Source organism: Eulemur rufifrons, chromosome 5, assembly GCF_041146395.1.
Source record: "Eulemur rufifrons isolate Redbay chromosome 5, OSU_ERuf_1, whole genome shotgun sequence".
NCBI lineage: Eukaryota > Metazoa > Chordata > Mammalia > Primates > Lemuridae > Eulemur > Eulemur rufifrons.
The window spans coordinates 32,684,236-32,705,791 of record NC_090987.1 but is presented as its reverse complement, the minus strand read 5'-3'; the positions used below and the strand labels follow the sequence as shown (position 1 = coordinate 32,705,791).

Below are 21,556 nucleotides of genomic sequence, written 5' to 3'. Positions count from 1 at the left end.
ATCCAAATTTGAGTGTTCTAACTCTTTTGCCTTGAAGTATCTCTCTTACTTTTTAAATTTTTATTATTTAAAAAATTTTTTTAGAGACAAGATCTCATTCTGTTGCCCAGGCGGGGATGCAGTGACATGATCACAGCTAACCACAACCTCAAACTCCTGGGCTCACATGATCCTCCCTGCCGTAGCCTCCTGAGTAGCTGGGACTACAGGCACACACCACCATGCCAACCCAATTATTTTATTTCTTTTTTTTTTTTTGTAGAGATGGGATCTTGCTATGTTGCCCAGGCTGGTCTCAAACTCCTGGCCTCAAGTGATCCTTGCACCTCAGCCTACCAAACTGCTGGGATAATGGGCATGAGCCACAGTGCCCAGCCTCTCTCTGTTTTTAAATTAGAATTCTTTATTTTTTTTTTCTCAGCCTCTTCCTTCAGTTTCTATCTGCTTGAGGTGTATCTCTTCCAAATAACATGGATTTTGCTTTTATGACCAATCTGTAACTTTAAACTATGTAATCAAATCATTTATAGTTATTATGATCACGAATACATCTGGCCTTATTTTGTACATTTTAATGCTCTTCCTGTACTCCTTCCTGCAGTGTGAATTATTCCACTTTTTATAGTACTTTTTTTTTCCTCTCTAATAGTTTCGAGAGTGACAAATTCTATTTCTTTCTTTTTTTTGTAACTTTATTTAAATAGGATTATATAGAATGTTCTTTTTATCTTGGGCTAATTTAATTATGTTTGCAAATTTCATACTTCTTTGGTTTTTTTATTGTTTGACACATTATAAGTGTACATATAAACATTTGATGTTTCAACACATGCATACATTGTAGAGTGATTAAATCAGGGTGGTTAGCATATCCATCACCTCATGCATTTATCATTTCTTTGTGATGAGAACATTATAAAACCTCTTTTATGGTTCTTTTGAAATATACAATACATTATTGTTAATTATAGTTACCCTACTGTGTAAAAGAACATCGGAACTTATTCCTTCTAATTGTAACCTCATGCCAGCTAACCAATCCCTCCCTGTCCTTCTTTTCCCTATTCCCTCCTCAGTCTCTGGTAACCACTGTTCTACTCTCTACTCCTTTGAGATTAATTTTTTTTAGATTCCACATATAAGTGAGATCATGCAGATCTCTGTCCCTCTGTGTCTGGCATATTTCACTTAATGTCTTTAATGTGTATATAGACCACATTTTCTTTATCCGTTCATCTGTTGTTAGGCATTTAGATTGATTCTCACTCTTGGCTATTGTGAATAACACTGCGGTAAACACGGAGTACAGATGTCTCTTTGGCATACTGATTTCATTTTCTTTGGATATGTACCCAGTAGTGGGATTGCTGGATCATATGGTAGTTCTATTTTTAATTTTTTCAGGAACATCCAAACTGTTTTCCATAATGGCTGTACTGATTTACATTTGACAAATTAAGTTTTTAGACTTAGAGTAGACATTCTTAATTATTGGCAGCTATATTTAAATACCTTTTCCATTACTATCTAGACTTAACCAGTAATATTTAGCGGTTCAATGTTATTCCTCAAGCATAATGTCTCTAAATGTACATTTTTTAAATTTCAAAATATTATGGGGGTACAAATGTTGAGGCCTTTGCACTGCCCGAGTCAGAGCTACACGCGTGCCCATCCCCAGACAGTGCGCACCACACTCATTAGGTGTGAATTTGCCCATCCCCTCCTTCCCTCCTCCCTCCTGCCCGACACCCGATGAATGTTACTTACATATGTGCACATAAGTGTTGATCAATTAGTACCAATTTGATGGTGAGTACATGTGGTGCTTGTGTTTCCATTTTTGTGATACTTCACTTAGAAGAATGGGCTCCGGCACCATCCAGGATAATACAAGAGGTGTAAGTTCACCATTATTTTTGTGTCTGAGTAGAACTCCATGGTATGTATATACCATAAATGTACATATTTTAAAAATCCAAAATGCATATTTTCCATAATTTCTTTTGTTTTTAAGAAACACACAGAATCAGAGATTTTCTTTTACATCACATTGTTAAGTGATTTTAGATTTTTTTCCTGTGTTTTTTCCCAAAATTTTTTCATTTGCACAATTCTCTTCCAGAAATAGAAAATTAGGCCATCCCTATTTATACTTGTATATATTTATGCTTGTGGGTGTTAAAATGATTGAACACATTACTCCTGTGCCATTCAAATTCCCAGCAGAGCACCCGGTGAATGCTTTTGTTTATTAACTTACAGAATTGTAGACACCTAGACCTAGAAAGAACCTTTGGGGTTATCACATTTAATCTTAATAAATCAATTCACTAACTTAACACAATTTTTGTAATTATGTTTCAAGAACTGTAATTGGTGCCGGGGAGACAAAGATGAACAAGTAAGACGTGTTTTCGGAGTTGAGAAGGCTCACATCCTAGTGGGTGAGAGGCACAGATACATGTACAGATATTTGTGCAAGGAGGTCGTGGGAACATTCCAGGAGTGCGGCTCTGTGGAGGTGCCCATTTGCTTCCCTCACTCACGGCAGTAACTTCTTCCCTTATGCACCTGACCTATGTTTATCTAACTTCTGCTTGAGCCCAGCAGTGCATGCTTGGACAGAAATACTTGTTGGATTTATTTTTTTTTTAAGCCCAGACCCACCTGCAAAACTCTTCCATCATTTGGTCCCACTGTTGGCTTCTAGAGCTCAGCAACATATATACCAGACTTCACTTTCAGTCCTTCAGATGTTTGTCCTTCCAAAGCCTCTTCTTTTTATGGTTAAGCATTCCAAATTTTCTATATTTCTCCCTCTCTCTGATCTTTCTTATACTACTGCTCTCCGGTGTGTCAATATGGCCCTTAAACTGTGCTTTCCAAACCCGTGTAAAATATTGCAGATGTACCCAACTTAAAGAAAAGTGCAACGGGACTTCTCATCTCCTTCCAGATGAAAATACTTCTACTTACTCAATCTACTGATCACATTAACATGCTGTAGCTACATCACACTCTTTCATTTGAGTGATTCATTAAAGTTCAGCCTTTTTTTCCAGATAAGATGCCAAAAAGGTAGGTATTAAATATCACAGGATTAAATAAATTAAAAATAAAAAATAATGGTAAGAAAGAGGAAATAATAACAGTACTTCATATGGACTCTGATATGAGGGTAGGACCTCACATAAAATATGCCATGCATTGTCAGAGTCAAGAAGTCTTATATAATTATGAAAGCTGAGACACGCCTTTGGTTCCAAGTTTGTAGTAGCTCATTCTGGCTCATATTAAAATTGTGATCCACTAAAATCACTAACTCTTTTTAATATCAATGGCTTCAAAGTCAAATACACCAATTCTTCATCCCAGTTGTATTCCATCTTATTGGTTTCTGCTTGATCATGTAGTTCAAAAGCTTATCCAGCCCACCTGGTTTTCTACTGACAGCAGATTTGCCAGTCACGCCTTTTTGTAGTCCTGAAAGGAGTTGCTCCAAGTTCAAGCATGAGAAAAGGTTTCCTTTTTCTGTTTAACGTTTATTTTGAATTGTTTCCACTCAATATCGATTATATACAACTTAACTTTCAAAAGGTTCATCTCAAACGATTTTCTCATCAAATAGTTCACTAAAATCTTATGGCAGCATTTCGATACTACCTTCAAAATATTAAACATTATTTAGACTCTCCAATATTGACACTTAAAGGAATCATGATACTAAGTCATATGAAAATGGAGAGCACTAGCATCTGGTCTGTTAAATAATTTTTTAGCCATGTTGAATCAAATCGTAAACACTGGTACCTGCACACTCCACAAACATTCTAAATCACTCTACCATGTTTTCCTTTTAAAAACTGGATATAATAGGTGAAAACAAGATAGATATATATCTTAAAAAACAACTGAGAATTGAACAGATTTCACTGATGTTATAAAGCCCTGAAGGAGCATAGGATCATCTAGGCAGGAGGACACAGCAACAGTTAGGGAGAGTTCGCTGCTGAAAATACAACTGTGGTATGGGGGTAGGTGCAGGGTGCCACAGGAAGTCAAGGAAGGCAGAACTTAATTCATCCAGCAGAGAAAGTGTGGGCAAGGACTCAGAAAGATTTTGTAGAGAAGGTGGTGGGACTGAGTCAGATATTTTTTTAATAGGCAAAGTAAAAAAGAACATTGCAGAAACAAGGAAGAGCGTAAACACAGGAAAAGAAGACGGAGTTAAACAGCAAGTTTCATGATTCATAAGAATTTTGGAGTGGCTGAAACAGACTAAAGGAACTAGTGTGGAGAGAGATGAGGCTGGGAATGTTAGCAGAAGGTTGTTGTGTACTATGCTGAAGGTTTTAGATTTGATTTTTTTCAGAGGATTGCACATTTCCACAATTTTATGGCATGATTCTAAAAATTACATTTTCACATTTTTATTAAAGGCCAAAATTGAAATATTCCAAATTGAAGACATCACCAATAGATAAGAAAAGAAACCACTAATTTATGCTCCTCAAGTTCCCCAAATACAATCCAAGCTTGTTACTCTGTCTCTGGAGATTGAGTAGCTGAGTTTCCTTACTTGTACCTCCCCATGTCTTCATTTCCACTGCTATGTAACAGCCATAAGCATAAGTAATTTAAAACCAAGTTTGGTAAAGATTATTGAAGGTTGTGGATAGGAATTCATTTTACTGATCTTCAAAACAGTTTCTAATGACATTTTTAGTATTTGAAAATGCATTATAATTCACAGTATAAATTTATCATTGGTAAGATTTTTAAGAACATTTACATTTGGGCAGAAATATGGATTTTTCTAAGACCCTAATTAGAACATGCAGATTGTCTTTGAATATTTAAAAAGGAATCACAGTTGATAAAAAACCTATAATGTTCCACTTGTTAGCAGACTTCTTAAGGAAAGCAAGTTGCTCTTGACTTCTAAAATAATGCAATTGTAGTTTGTACTCAAGTTTGTACATAAATTTCTGTTAAATTTACATGTCAAGCACTGCCTTTTCAAAACCTTCATTTAACTTTGTCTTATTATTTTTAATATTTTTTGTTTTAATCTATTATCAGTACAACCTCTATATAAAGCACACACACACACAAAACTGTAAGAAGAAAGTATCAAAAATATCAAATAATAGACAAATATCAAAAAACAGACAACAGTCAAAGTGAGATTTGAAATAGATTAATAGCTTTGGGAGTGTGTGTTTTCCTTTTATACATCTTGTAACATTTGAAATAGTAAAACATTAATTTGAAAAAATTTTAAGTAATATTTAAGTAATAGTCTTCACAAGTTAATATGGATTTCTAAAATATATGAGTCTTAAAATAAAGACACTAGATCCACTAAATGTTTTTATAGAAACAAGTAATAAAAGCTCACATGCATCTAGAACCACTGTTACTTTCTATTCTCAAGTTGCTTATTTTTCAAATAAAGTCATCTCGAAATCTGCTTAGGAGGACAAGCCTCTTGGAAAATGTAAGGGGGAAAACAATAGTTAAAATGAACATAAGAGGGTAATTTTCACTGAAACAGATTCTGCACAAAAGCAGCACTCTTGTCAACATCTTTTAAACAGCTGAAAGGCATCTGCAAAGCCCGAAGTCTTGAAAAAATATTATTTATACCAAATGTATTTATAAAAATCTGTTCTAAGGCTTGTGAGAAATAAGTCCAATCTCCCTTTTCCCCCAAGTATGCATGGTATATGTGCTAACTTACTGAATTCATCCTTCATGCAATTCCAGTTTATTAAAGAGGTTAAAAATTTATAAAACTCTGATGGGATGTGGTTTTAATGCTTCATCACACTACCCATCATTTGCTTTTCAATCTAGATCAGAATGATCTTTCCTACTTCCCTGCAATCACCTACCTGCACAGCTAATATTTTCTGAATACTCTCCTGAGAGTCTGCCTGGATGTTGGCCAGCCTCATCTGGTTGAAGAGGACCACCAGTCTGAAGTACTCCGGCCACAGCTTTTGCAGCCTTCTCTGCAGCTCGCAGAGCTAAAGGGAAGAGGGAGGGGAGAAAACACAAGTCAGAGGAGGAGAGGAAATTAATGGCAGTGTTCAAGAAGAATGATGGAGGGAAATATAGAAAGCAGTCAATAGCCCATTCTGCACTGTACGAACCTGACAGGAATTTCACAGTCTCTTGATTTTTCAGCCCACTCATGTGCATTCATCAGAAACCAGTCACATCTGGCTGCCAGGATGGGGGGTTAATTTTCTCTAAATGCCTCAGCAGTTTTGTTCTAGCTGAGGCAAACTCTGTGACTGCAAAGCTGATGAGTAAAATATTTCTACTTCACCCAGTTTAACTCAAAACCGATAGCCTCGGGACATATTGAACCTTTCTTGGAAAAAAATCATCTTCTGAAGCTTTTTTGAATGGCACATCAGGTCAAGCCAAAGTTTAAAAATGCAACTTTGAGACTTTGATGGACACCATCGCTGCTTTTTTTTTTGCTCATAAAGCTTACCATTGCCTGGCAATGTGTGCTTTAGAGCACGACGAAACTAAAGAGAATTAACTTAGCCATCAACTGCTGAGGGAGAACAATAACAGAGAAGAAATTTCCAGCTAGAACTCCCTATTAATCTCCCTCCCTCTGACCATGTGACGTGGAAACATCTCACTGCACTAAAGTACGGTGGACGCAGTGTTTACAAGTGACATGTTTAATGCCAGATCTGTACAGAAAGAGAAAGAATTCTCCTATGGGGTATGTTAGATCATTTGGAAGTTTATTTTTTTCCAATTTTACTAATACAAAGCAGGGATTTGTTAGGCTGACAATTATCCGAACTGTGGGATCAATCTCTTTTTTTTCTATTTTATTTCAGAGTATTATGGGGGTACAAACGTTTTGGTTATATAAATTGCTTTTTTACAGTTTGAGTCAAAGTTATATATGTGCCCATTCCCCGATAGGGTACATTTTGCCCATGACATGTGAATTCACTCATCTAAAGACCTACAGAAAACAGTGGAAGTTTTACCAAGACAACGTGCACTTGCTCTTCAATGATTAGAATAGCCACCACACCACACAGAATTATTATGGGGTATTTTCAAAGGAATAAACTTCATAAAACATGACAAATGCAATGCGCACTGTCTGGGGAATGGACACTCCTGGAGCTCTGACACCAGGGGATAGGCGGTACATGGGCAACGTATGTAACCTGAACTTTTGTACTCCCCATAATAAGCTGAAATAAAAAAAAACAAAACTATTTTTTAAAACTCCCAAACACTTATATATACTATATTCTGTCACCAGAAACTCTTTTGGTTTTTGGTCATGTGGATAATTGCTGATGTCTATTCCTTTTTAGCATATTTTGCAGAATGCAAAAATAAGTAAAATTCACATCAAACATTTAATATCAAACAAAATTTTATATATTAAACATTTCTTTATACCAGAGGAAAAACTTGTTAAAAATATGGCTATTTTATGTTCTACTTATTGATCCGGGTGATGGTGGGATCTTCTGCAAAACTTTAACAAACAGTGTGTGTAGAATTTGCAAACCTTTCTGTATGTATATTTCAATAAAATAGTTTACTTAAAAATGATTATTTTAAATACTTCGTGTTGCATGTGAATTCTTTATTGTTATTATTCTTGTGCACTGTTATAAATAACACATATGTATTTATGTTCAATTCACAAGAAAATGAAGCCTGTATTCTTGGTTAATTGGTTAATTTAGGAAGAAGACATAATCTTGAAAAATAGATATTTTGGCTTACTAAATACTGAAATACATTATCCAGAATGAGTTTATGGGCATTTCAGATACTTTAGGCTAGGAAATTAAAGATTAGGTTTACTCTTTGAAAAGAAATTTTGTCAAGCTTTAAAAATATTTTTTTTTCTGTAATATAAACTAAGTCTGACAGTCAATAGGGAGAGGTATGCTGTATCTTGATGTACTCATTAAGACATTTGAAAAATTTGGTTGATTATATAAGCTTGTAACTACATTGTGTAGCAGGCCTGGGGAGGAGTCTAGGTGTTGGGGGTTCAGGAATGATCTACATGAATTAGCACTGGCCCTATATTACCTAATGTATGTATCAATGATTAAATGATATTAATTAACTTTGCTTTAACAATAAGGTGCATAGCAGACTTACATAGAAATCAAAAATTACTTCAATCTGAAACTGCCATCAAGGCTAAACAAGCTGACATTTAGTGTCAACAAAACATCACTAACAAAGAAAAACAACCATGAAAAAGGTTTTTGAGAATAATTTCATAGCATGTATATTTGAACATTTTGTGATTTTACACTCAGTCTTATATTTAAAATGTGACCTGGCAGTTTAGAGATTTTGTTTTTCAAAAGGGCAAGGATGAGAATGAGGGTGGAGAAAATTTTACTTGTTTATAAACTAAAATACATGATCAAGAAATCATCTTTTTTATAGGACATTTTATTTCTGAAATTATACCTGGAAACATATTTTGAAACACATATTGCAGTAGAGTTCTTTATATACTGACTCAATATATTGTGAGCTGAGGTAAACATCCTGAATGAAGGGGACATAATCTAATAAATAAATACAATTTGCTAAATGAAGCTTAACTATAAATTGTCTGTTGTGGGTGGAGGATCTAAAGAGATTAGATTTTTTAACTATTTTCTTAACAAAGACAAATAATCTGTCAACTCTCTCAATTCTTGTCAATGTGACTTTTTAAAACAGAATAGTTCATAGATATTCACTGTGGGCTTATTGAGATAGCTTCTTCTCCCAACTCCAGTGTACAGCTGATAAATCTGTATTTTAACTTGCATTAGGAGACATACTTCTGTCCAACTTAAAGTTGATATTTTTAACCATGATGCCATATCAGTTAAAGTCCAGTGGATTTTCTTCTTCTCTCTCTGATATTTTAGCAGCTACTTCTGGATTAAGTTTAGTCATAAAAACTGCTAGAAACACCCAAAATTTCTATAGACCTGGGCCACAGAGTTTCCTAGAAAATAGGTTGTAATGCAAAATGAACATCTATCTACCCCTGTCAGATATTAGTAAGAAATGCATGATCAAACTTTGTCCACATCTCCTATATTTTCAAATTATTGTCTAATTCAGATCATACTTTACTAGATTATTGTAATCTAGAATCTGGAATTTTCAAACAAAAACAAATGGAAACCTACCTTGAACAGAAATTGGACTATAGACTATCAAAACAACAAAAGTTCACAGTAATAAGCCAGAAATAATCGATTTAAAAAGAATGGCTGTAGGATAAACTTTTTTAGCCTCCTTAAGTGGAATTAGATATCTCAGTGAAAAGTAATTTATGCCACAATACTACTTTAATTTTCTGGAGTATTCTTCCAGTTTCAAGGCAGGTGGTCGTTTAGAGCTAGCTTAGCTCTCAGAATACCCTGTTTCCCCCGTGAGATACTAGGATACTTGGAACTACTCCATGAAAATAGATCTGTCTGTCAAAGAAAATAATAAATTAATACTGTTAGAGTAGTCACAAATGCAACAAAAGGCAAATAAGACGAAGGTGAGTTTTAGAGGAATTCCTTAAAAGTGAAGGTAACTTTTACAAGTAGGACCTCTTCAAACTGTGTAAGCAAAGCAAACTGAATAGGAATGCTTTTTACATCCACAACTTCCATGAGGAGAAGCAGCTACGTGGTAAGTCTATTTTTATTTTGTTGTCTGCATTCTAGCTTGAGGTAGCCACAAAGTCCTTAAGTTTGTCCATATGCAAGTATTAACTGAAACCATTTAAATAAGGAAGTTCTTTAAAGCTGAACTAAGAAAGAGTGCTACGTCAAAAAAGAGATTTTGGGGGAGAAATCTATATCTAATAGGACTGTGGAAAAAGAAGGATCAGGAGAAGGAAGAACTGAAGACATTCTTAAAGAGAGAACTAGCATCCAATGAAAGTCACGTATATACACAAACACATATGTACATCAAAGACAATAAGATGATCGAAAATAATATTTAAGGTAAAATATTTAAGATGCTGGGAAGGATGGTTGATTTAATCAAATAGTCATAATGACAGCTATTTTAGAAAAGTGGTTAGGATAAAAGCCCAATTTTAAAATATCAGTAGATAGTTATCACTCAGTAAACGTTCATTAAAATAGACTCAACAAATTGAAGGGATAAAATTTAACCTGATAAAGAGTATAAAATAAACAATTCCATCAAATATTTTACTAAAAAGAGAAACTTTGTAAATATTCCTATGAATGTCTGGAAAAACAAAGTAAATCAATACCTCTTTTCAAAATTTTACTGCAGATCCTGGCCAAAGCAATAAGAAAATAACAGAAAGAAAGAGACAGGTGTAAGAGTTAGAAAGAATATCTACATCAAAAATTGAAGAACCTCTGCAAACCAACAACGGGAGGCAATGAGGGTTTAGGAATTTTTGTGGCTATAAGATCAGCATTAAAAAAATCAATACTATTTTTAAAAATCAGTATAACCAATTTTGAATTATAATAGAAAACAATTCTATGCATTACCATAAAATAAAATGCAAGGTACTTAGGTTTAAATCTGTTGAAGAATGGGCAGGATTTTATAGAAAAAGTTACAAAATATTTTGAAGAACATAAAGTAAGAATTGAGAGGTATTAATATAATGTTTCCATATATGACAAAAGAGTGTCATAGACAAGTCAGTTTTCCACAAAGTAGTCTACAATCTCACTAGGTTTCATGAAAATTGATCTAAAATTCATGTGGAAGAACAAAGGACTGGGAATAACTAAAATGATTGTGAAATAGGAAAACAAACTTGAAGGATTTGACATGTGATATATAAAACTTAAAGTTGTAGAAACTAAGACAGTAATGTCAGCATTATCTCAACAGAACATTTGATCAACAAAGAGAGCTAACATATGCATGCATATAAAATGTGATATATGACAGAGAAATCATTGTAAATCAGTGCAGAAAGAGTGGCATAATTGGTTGTCTCTGCAAAATAAAATAAAATTAGGTCCTTAACTCACAACATATACTAAAATAAAAGCAAGGTGCATTAAAATGAGGAAAGTTAATCTTTAAAATTTTGGAAGAAAACATGACAGAATAACTTTATGACTTTGAGGAAGAGAAAGATTTTTATACAAAATGTTGACATAAATTCTAATGGGAAGAATTGCCAATTTAACCATATTAAAATTGTTTTGAAAAGTTAAATTTAAACAGAAACAAAACATCCCACAAGTTTCAAGAAGATATCATTAACACTTATAGCTGACAAGGATCAATTTTTCTAACATATAAAGAGCCACTATCAATCAATATGAAAGATAAAAACAATATACCAGAAAAATGGGAAAATGATACAAATAGGCAAATCACAGAAAAGAAAACCTATTTGGTCTATAAACAGTTGAAAACCTGTTCAACTTCAATAGCAGGGTACAAATAAATACAGTTCATACTCATCAGATTGGCAAATACTAAACAAAATAAATCTGTCCATATCAAATGTTGGTAAAGATGTGAGAAAAAAATGAACTTTCATACACTGATCAAATTTATGTATAATTTGTTGCAAAGACTTTGGAGAACAAGTTGCCATTTCATATTGAAGATGTACTTTCCCTTTAATCCAGCAATTATGAAGCTACATACTCTAGACTAGCAATTCTCAATGTGGTTCCCAGACCATCGGGATCAGTCTCAGAACTTGTTAGAGATACAGTCATTCAGACCTATAAAATCATAAACTCTGGGTTCCAGCAATTGGTGTTTTTTTTTTTTTTTAATTTCAAAGTATGATGGGGGTACAAATGTTTTTGTACGTGAATCACTTTTGTAATATTTGAGTCAAGGTTAAAAGTGTGCCTGTCACCCAGATAGTGTTCACTCTACCTGTTAGGTAAATTTTTGCCCATCCTTTCCTTCTCCCTCCCCACTGATTGATTTCCATTGAGTTTTACTTCCCTCTATGCACATGTGTACTCATCAGTTAGTTCCAATTTAATAGTGAGTACGGAAAAGAAGTCACTTTATCAAAAAGACACCTGCACTCGAATGTTTATTGCAGCACAATTCACAATTGCAAAGATATGGAATCAACCCAAATGCTCATCAATTCATGAGTGGAATAACAAAATGTGGTATATAGATACCATAGAATACTACTCAGCCATGATGAAGGATGACTTAATGCCTTTTGCAACAATTTGGATGGAACTAGAAACCATTACCTAAGTGAAGTATCTAAAGAATGGAAAAACAAACAATTGTTGTTTTAATGAAACCTCTAGGTGATCCTAACGTATGCTGAAATCTGAGAGATACAGCTTTCAAAAAGACTATCATAATATGTTCTCAAGGAAACCTATAAAATACTGTTCATTTACAGCATTACTTGCAATGGTGAAAATTTGGAAGCAATCTAACTGTCCATCACCGGAGTAATGAAAAATATATTGTGGTACGTTGATATGCTAAACCATAGCATTTAACAAAACACACTAAAATTGCAAGTGATATGTATAAGTTACAGAAATATAAAATAATTCATATTTTAATTTGATTACTACATAAAAATGGTATTAAAACACAAATGAAATGATAAACACTAAGAGAAGTTTAACACTGAGAAAGAAGGAGGGGGATAATATTAGGAAGAGGCAGAAGGAGGGGTTTGAGTGCATCTATGCTATTTTAAATGTCCAAAGCAAATATGGCAAATGTCAAGATTTACAAAGCTGGTAAATGTACATAAAAATTTATCATAAACTTATTTACTTATAATTTATACATAACTCTGTAACTTACTTCATGCCTTTTTATTCATTAAAAAAACCCAAAACCCTAGGTTAAACTGACATCTCTACAGGAAAGGCATCCTTCATATTTTGGGGCTCAGAATTATTTACTTTTAGAGAATTTATTATAATCTGGTTTCTAAGAGAGTGTCCTATTATACTTCACCATCTGCTAAAATATAAAAATGGTCTTTTTTTGTACGAGATTTTTGTGATCTACCCACTAAATGCGATCTTACCGATAATAAAAGAAATATCCAAAATACTAAATAAGTTTACATCGATAAGGAAAGAATGACTACTTCCAGCTGCCTTATAAATTTTTCTGTATTTCCTTCCACCCACTCATACAAGTAATACAATTTTTGGGTAAGAACTTCATATTTATTTCATAGGAGATTGAAGACTGATATATGTAAATTATTTTCATGAGAATTTGAATTTTGTAGTTTCAGAAGACAACCATAGAGCCTGGATATTAAAAATATTAATATATTAATCTAAATAAGCAGAAATTTTTGTACACTTATATACATATTTTATGTTCCTGTGTTGAAATAATAGTAGACTAGTGTGTTTTTTCTTTAAAAATTTCCTTAAATTATATCTGTGCATTACAGAACATAAATATCATTGCAAACATACTTTAGATAAAATTAAATCATTTTTAGAGACATATGGTGCCAAAAATTAACTCCCCAAAGCACATAATTTAACTGGCTTTTGCAATTTAAGAACCCTGGAAAAAAAGAAAGAGAACATTTCAAGGAAATGAGAAGTGTCCTTATAATGAATTTCTGCTTATAAGAATCAGACATAGCAACAGTCTTTTTAATTAAAATACAAATACCATATGTATAGTTATCTGAAAATGAACTATAAATTGTTTTGCCAGGAAACAAAGACCAGTCAATACTGAAAACATAGAAGTCCTTTAGAATACAAAGGTAATACTAATTGACAGGGTAAAAAGTTCATGGGCAGTACTCAAAGTTCTTTGTCCATGAATAATGATTTGTCCATTACTGGACTAATGAAAACAAACAAACAACTGCTGAAGATTTAACTCTGTGAGATAGGTTTTCAACAATACTTGATTTATACTCTTTTGGATAAAAAAATCTTTATAGAAACTGAATGTAGTTGAAAAGACAACAGAATTTTCCTGCACACAACATGAAAAATCCATTCAATACAAAATTCAAACAGGAAATTAACAGAATCACTGCAATAAACAGTAAACACAACATGTAGGACAAATGAGAGGAGTAGAACAATTTCAAATTTTTGAAGTAAAAATCACCTCTTAGGATGAATTAGAGGAGCACAGAGGATTTGTAGGGCAGTGAAAATACTTTGTATGATACTCTGATGGTAGATAATGTTTCGTTACACATTTGTCTAGACTCGGAATATATAACACTAAGGGTGAACTCTAATGTACACTATGGGCTTTGGGTGATTATGATGTGTCAATGTAGGTTCATCAGTTGTAACAAGTGTACCACTCTAGTGGGAGATGTTAATAATGGGGAAGGCTGTGTATATGTGTGGGCCGAGGGTATATGAGAACTCTCTGCACCTTCCTCACAAATTTGCTGTAAACCTATAAACTTCTCTGAAAAATAAAATCTAAAACAAAAAATTACTTCCCCGTGTTCCAGGGTGGGAATCGAGAGTGAGTATGTGGTGGTGACAACGTGTGACAATTGTTAGAGGTTAAAGGATTTCTGAAGGATGCACATACATGCATAGAATAACTCATCACCAGTACCTGAAAATGTGAAAGTTCATTTAATATAATCACTGAGAAGTTTGGAAGTTTCATAGGTGAGAAACCTGCAACCTAAGAGTAGAACTATTGTGAAGAATACTTTGGAAGAAAATTAAAGCATTTCAGAAATCTACTTGGATTTTCTATCTACAAACTCAGTCTAATAACTAGTACAATTGTAGAAGCAGCTCTAAGAATTATTGATATTTTACAAAGAAGAGACAAAAACATGCTGTATCTTGTAGATTTGCATTTGTATGTTAGACGACCCAATTAAAATCATATTTAAAGCTTTGACAAAATATGATAAAGGCCACCTGGAAAAAAATAACATGCTTTTTCTATAAGAATTCATCTTATTAACAGATGGAAGGTAGATAGGTAGGTAGGTAATTAGATAGGTAATAGAAGCACACATATACTCATTTATTTGTACTAGTATATTAAAATAATGGCTATAATTTCAATCTGCTTGGTAGATGTCACATACTGAAAGCATACTGCCTTTCTCAACTTCTGACAGATAAATAAAACTGATAAGCGAAGATATGTGCATGCAATTTTAATTCAACAGAGTGATGTGAAGTGCAGCTCACAAGGCAAATAGCATAAGCCCTATCAGTTCTGTTTATTGTAATAAGCCAAACAATGGCAATTACAAACTACTCCACAGATTTTTGTCAAGGCAGGAATGACAGATATACAAAATCCAGTTAATACTGATCTTTTTATAGTTCCCAGTTACCAAGATACACATGTACAATATATAAATCTCAAAAGTAATGAGATATTTCTTTATTATCAAGCCCATTCCACAGACTGGTGTTAAAAATCACATAGCTCATTTCTGGAAATCTCCTTTGTCAACTGCTTATGTATACTTAAAAAAAATAAGACACATGTATTCCCAAATTTGGAGCTAGCCTTTTAGGAAATTAATAAAGAATTACTCAAGTACTGTAACTATATAAAAATGCATTTCAAAATTCTGTATTTGGACCTCTGCTAATACATAAAACCTCTGACAGCAGGACAGAAATAAAGCTGATCCATACAGACACTACTAATTCTTGTATCAAATAGGTAAAGATCAAGTCTATCCTTTTCTTTTGTATACTTTATTATTATAACACATATTATGACACATAACAGATAACTCATCTTTTTACATATTTAACAGAACTCACAACCTTCTTAGTTTGCTATTAATAGATAATCTGGTTCTGGAATAAAATTACTGCATTCTGATGGATATTTGATTTAAAAAGTATAAAGGCAATACTTTTGTTTACTTAAATTACTCAATTTCACACTCAAATTCCATGAAGAGTTCAAATAGAAATAATTGAATGAAATTATCTACTTAATTCTAAAATTATTTTTCTCTGTGATTAAAAAAGAGTAAAACCAAGATAAAACAATTAAAATTCTATAATAAAAATTATCCTCAGAATAAAAATCTAACTTTTCTCAAATGAATAATTGTTTTAAAAAACCAGTTGCAAGTGGAATTACACGAAGGCTAAATATGAAAGGTTATACTGTCAAACACAGAGATGAACATATGCTTAAGGTATCCACTTCCTTGCCTGCTTATCAGTCATTTGCCCAAAAGTAATTAAGTCCCTTGATTTTAAAATGAGGCCAAATGAATGCTCTAAAGCTGGCTCTTTTGGTTTTCATTTATGAGCTGTGGTTAAACAATTTTCTTTGATGATTATCCACAGTATATCTTTATAGTCTTTTGAGACCCTCTAATACAAATAATGGAGATGTTTTAAACATCACATTTACTTTAAAATAATTCACAATAAAAACATAATATCAAAAATGATTAATTATAGAGCTCACTGATTTACTTCAAATTTATAAGAAATATAGTATATTTCTTAGTTCCAAAACATCATTTCATTATAAATATTCCCAATATTTTTAATTCTTTTATACACAAGTAAATATAGCTGTTTATAAAATTGTTTTAGACAATTTGCAAAAATTCAACTGAAAATGTAAAGAAAATATGTGACACAATTATGCAATGTAGCAGAGCCTGAACGCAGAAATAAACTAGTCTAGCCCCTGTAAGAAATCAGGGGCCATAAGTATAAACTTCATTTAGAATGCAAATATCTAATGACCCTATTCTTGTTTTAGTGTCTTTTTAGTGACCTAGAGTTGTTCTGGGGCTAGACAGAATATAAGAATAAGAAGAAAACCTGTAAAATACTGCACATTGTCATGGATGCTAAAAATTTGCTTCAAGGTCAAAGCTCAAAGATGAATCCATTAAATCCAGGAACTGCCTCATCCTTCTTATAGTCCTGTGATTTAGAAGGAGATGTCATCATCCACTATGTCATCTAAGCCCAAAACCTTGGCACCATACTCACTTCACTCACCCTCACCTCTTATTATCCATTCACTCACTAAGTTCCATCAAGTTTAGCTTTTGGGTACTTTTCCATTGGGCCCCTCACTCCTTCCTCACCATTGATTTCTACCACTATTAGGAGAGTTACCATTTTGGTTTTATTTGTTCATTGATTTTTAAGGATAGAGTAAATGAACAATTAAAGCTAAAATGCTAAGTTTTCCTATAGTGGTAAATATGAATACACGTACCCATGTGCCCCAAATTATAAATTACAGTTTTCTTAATCATATATAAAACATTAAAATGTATAACTTATATAAATTAAAAGATAGCCATATAAAATTTTATGAGATCATATCATAAAAAGCAAGTCTTATACTTCAAAGAACTGACATGGTATAAACCATGTTCTTGACAGCAAAGAAATTAAATTAGAAGTCAAAAAACAAGGCAAAACAAAAATATCCATATATAGTTAGAAATTTATGAGTAAAGTTCTAAATAACACATGTATAAAAATAAATCAAAATGGATTTTTAATAATGCTACATGATAAATAAATTTCAAACATGTAGGATGCAATCAGATGATACTTAGAAGGGTTTATAGTTTTCTATGCTTATATTAGAAAAGAGCAAAGGCAAAAATGAGTGAGATTTTTTCACTCAAATTAAAAAAAAGTAAAGAACAGAATGAACTCTCCAAAAATGAAGCGAAAGAATATAATGAAATGGAAACCAACCAAATATATGGTAGAAGAAATTCACAAAGACACAGTTAGTTCTTAGGAAAGACCAATAAAGTACACAAACTTCCACTGGTATTAACACAATGAAATGCAAATAAAGTAAAAATTAATAATATTTGAGCAGAAAAAAGAAACAATATTGATAGACACAGTAGAAATTAAAACCATTAAGATAATACTATGAGTAATCTTGAGCAATAAATTTAAAATGAAGTGAAATGAACAAAGTCCTAAAAAATAGAACTTAATAAAACTGACTGAGGTAAAATAGAAAGTCACATAGTCTTATAATTATTTTTTCAGTTTTTTCTTTTATATTAAAATTTATACAGAGTAAAACCCACTCCTTTGGCATACAGTTCTATGAGTTTTGACAATTAAGATATAGAACAGTTTGACCACCCTCCAAAAATCCTTCCTGTTGCCTCTTTGTAGCCAACCCTCGCCCCAGCTTTAGGCACTGGCTACTACTTGTTTGTTTTCTGTTCCCATAGTTTTGTCTTTTCCATAATGTCATATAAGTAGAATCATACATAAGCCACATAGTCTTATAATTATTAAATAAATTGTATTAGTAGTTAAAATTTTTGCCATATAGAAAACACTCAGCTCTGCAAGTTTTATAGGAAAGTTTTTCCAAGTTTTAAAGACACAATTTATTCTACTCTTAGGCAACTCTTTTAGAAAATAATAAAAGAGGGAATATTCTCCAAGTTATCCTATAAGTTGAGCATAACATGAAAATTAATATTAGATAAGTGCAGTAAAAGAAAGAAAAAGTGCAAATCAATTTTATTTATAAACTGGTATGAAAATATTTGGCAAATATTTATAAAATGAATACAGCAATGTATAAAACTATATTTAATCATGACCAGATTGTATTTATCTTATGAATGCAAGGTATTAAAAAAATCTAAACATACATTTTTTACCCACCACATTAACTGAAAAAAGGAGACGTCATATAATCATCTTATTGGATGGAGAACTTGCATTTGAAAACAATTCAAGACCTACTTGTGACAATAATAACAATAAGTATCTTGTTCTTACATACACAAGTTGGCAATATTTTTTCTGGAAAAAGCTAGATAATAAATATTTAATCTTTTGAGCCAAACCATCTGTGGAAACTACTCAAATCTATTGATTTAAATTGAAAGCAGACAGAAAACATGGAAACAAATGAATGTGCTGTATTACAATATAACTTTATTTATGGAATTTAAATGTCATATAATGTTCACATGTCAAAAATCTCTTTCTTTGATTTTTTTTCCAACTATTTAATAATATGAAAACATTCTTAGCTCATGGGCAGTACCAAAGCAAGTGGCAGGCCAGATTTGGCCAGCAAGCTGTAGTTTGTCTGTTCCTGTTATACAGCATTGTATTGGAGGGCCTAAACCACATAGTGAGACAAAGGAAAAATACATATGTAGAAAAAAAATATATACATACTGGAGGAAAAAAAGCTGTCATTGATTATCCATATAGATAATGCAAGAGAGAATTTACTGTAAAGTTATAAGAAATAATAAATATTTGCCACAGGTTGCATATAAGATCAATAGTTAGAAAACAATTATAATTTTATTCACTGGAAATAAACTGTCAGGAACTATAACTTAAATTTTTTTTATAAAAGCATCAATCAAATTATATGATAATTTGAAACAAATATTTCTTTAAATTGAGTAGAATCTATACAGAGAAAATTAGAAAACATCCCTAAAGATACTGAAAGAGACCTAACTAAATATATAGGGAACCATGCCCATGCATACGAAGATTCAATGTCATAATGTCAATTCTTCACAAATTAATCTATAATTATAAGGCAATTCCAATCAACAGAGCACTTTGGGGAACTTAGAAAAAAAGATTAGAAAATTAATTTTAGGAGTAATTGCAAAAACTAGCCAAAACACTACAGGAAGAAATCAAGTCGGAGGTCTTACCCTGCAATATATCAGGATTTGTTGTAAAGATAGTAATTAAAATCAGTATGTTTTGGTATAGGAATAGGCATATTAATCAATAGAACAAAACAGAGAGCTCAGAAATCCAGGCAAATTTTGAATCCAGAGTTGTAAAAGAGTGGGCACTGCAGATCAGCAAGGAATGGACAAGCTAATTATTTTGACAATTGATTCAGGGTGTGAAAAAAGTGGATCCAATCCTCACACTATATGTAAAAATGAATTTCATATGTATTAAAACTTAAATTTTAAAGGCAAATCTTTAAAATTTTAGAAAAAATTGTAAGAAAATGTCTTCATATACATAAAAGAAAAAATTTTTGAATTCTATTGCATCAGAACTTTGTACATCAAAAACACCATAAAAATGAAAAAGCCACAATTGGGAGAAGATGTTCACTACATATGGAATCAATGAACTGTTAGCATCTAGGATCTACTTACATGTCATATGTATATATGAGTAATAATATAAAAAGAAAAAAATTCATAAAATTCAATGGCAAAATGAGCAAAAGATATTTCTTCATAAAAGAAAACACAAGTAGCATTACTTTGTAATACTTCCCCTCCTTCCCCCTGAGTCTTAAGCCCTAGGGTGAAGGATTATAAGCAATTCTGTGAGAGTAGAGAAAAATCTAATTTTTCAGAGAAATGAATAAACTCTATGTGTTTACCATAACCAGAATTACTGCTTAAGGTAGCCATTGCATTTCCTTAATGGTGTTAATAGGTTAAAATTAGGTGGGAACTTGTAAATATATATAGAAAAACCATACGATTAAAAATACAATTCCCATAAAAAAAAAAAAAAGAAAACACAAGTAGCTTGTTAATATTTAGGAAGTAGAAGTTAACAACACAATGAAATATTCTTTTATACTCATTATGAGTAATTATCTGCTTTAAATAATAATTACATAATATTTATTATTATTATTTGATGAACATTTGCTTTGTACCAGGCACTGTGCAAAATACCTTACTTACAATACCTTAGTTAGTCCTATGTAAAACTGGGACTATTACATATTAGAAAAAGGATTCTTGGTAAGAACAAATAACTCGCTATGTACTGGCATATCCAGGATTAAAATCCACATCTGTCTGACTTCATATCCCATACTTTTAACCATTGCACTTGATAAATATTTGTTGGGTAAATTAAACAGTTAATTCAGGGAGTGTGCACCTATAAATTTTTAGGGCATCCAACGCACAGCTGATGAACAAAAGAGGCCAGGACAACCATGCCTTATGAAGTTTACAATCAATGGGGGAAACTGAACTTCAAGAGTATGCAAGAACATAAGTACACAAGTACTAATTGTGATTTGTGCCTTGAGAGATAAAAAACATGGTGCCATAATACTTATGAGAAAGAATGGTGATAGTGTGAAGACTAGAGGAGGTGGCTTTTTGTAAGTTAGAGTCGTTTTATTTGAAAATTGTAAATATGCAAATTTTAACATTGGTATTCTTTATTTTCTATGTTAAACGCTGTCACTTCTCTTCCAAGTCTCCACTGCACTGTGTGTCTGTACCAGTCCTGTGTGTCTTCATGCAGTCCCCTAGCTGCTTCCCAGTTTGCTTTTACAAAGCCTATGTAAGGAAGTCTTCCGATCTCCGGTTCCAACAAAACTTTTTCTATATCTGACTCTCTGTCCCCTGAGTTTCCACCTTGGGACACGCTGCTACGTGAAAGGGATAGTCTAACTAGTCAATTTCTATTTTATATTTCAATGCTCCAGAAGAGTTTTGTGTTAATGACTGCAGGCATTTAAAAAAGGCATCTGAAGAGTGCTTTGCCTAAGGGAGTTAATTCCATGATAGGAATTTTAT

General features: G+C 32.5%; 1 protein-coding gene across 1 annotated transcript in view; it reads right to left on the bottom strand.

Moving 5' to 3' along the window:
• The window catches only part of CCDC178 (coiled-coil domain containing 178), a 353,748-nt gene that overhangs the window by 21,606 nt on the left and 310,586 nt on the right, over positions 1-21,556 (bottom strand). Inside the window, exons 20-21 of the mRNA XM_069467842.1 lie at positions 14,608-14,679; positions 5,901-6,035 (exon numbers count right to left, since the gene is read on the bottom strand). Coding sequence (XP_069323943.1) covers positions 5,901-6,035; positions 14,608-14,679 — 207 coding nt within the window. The remainder of the gene's footprint in view (positions 1-5,900; positions 6,036-14,607; positions 14,680-21,556) is intronic.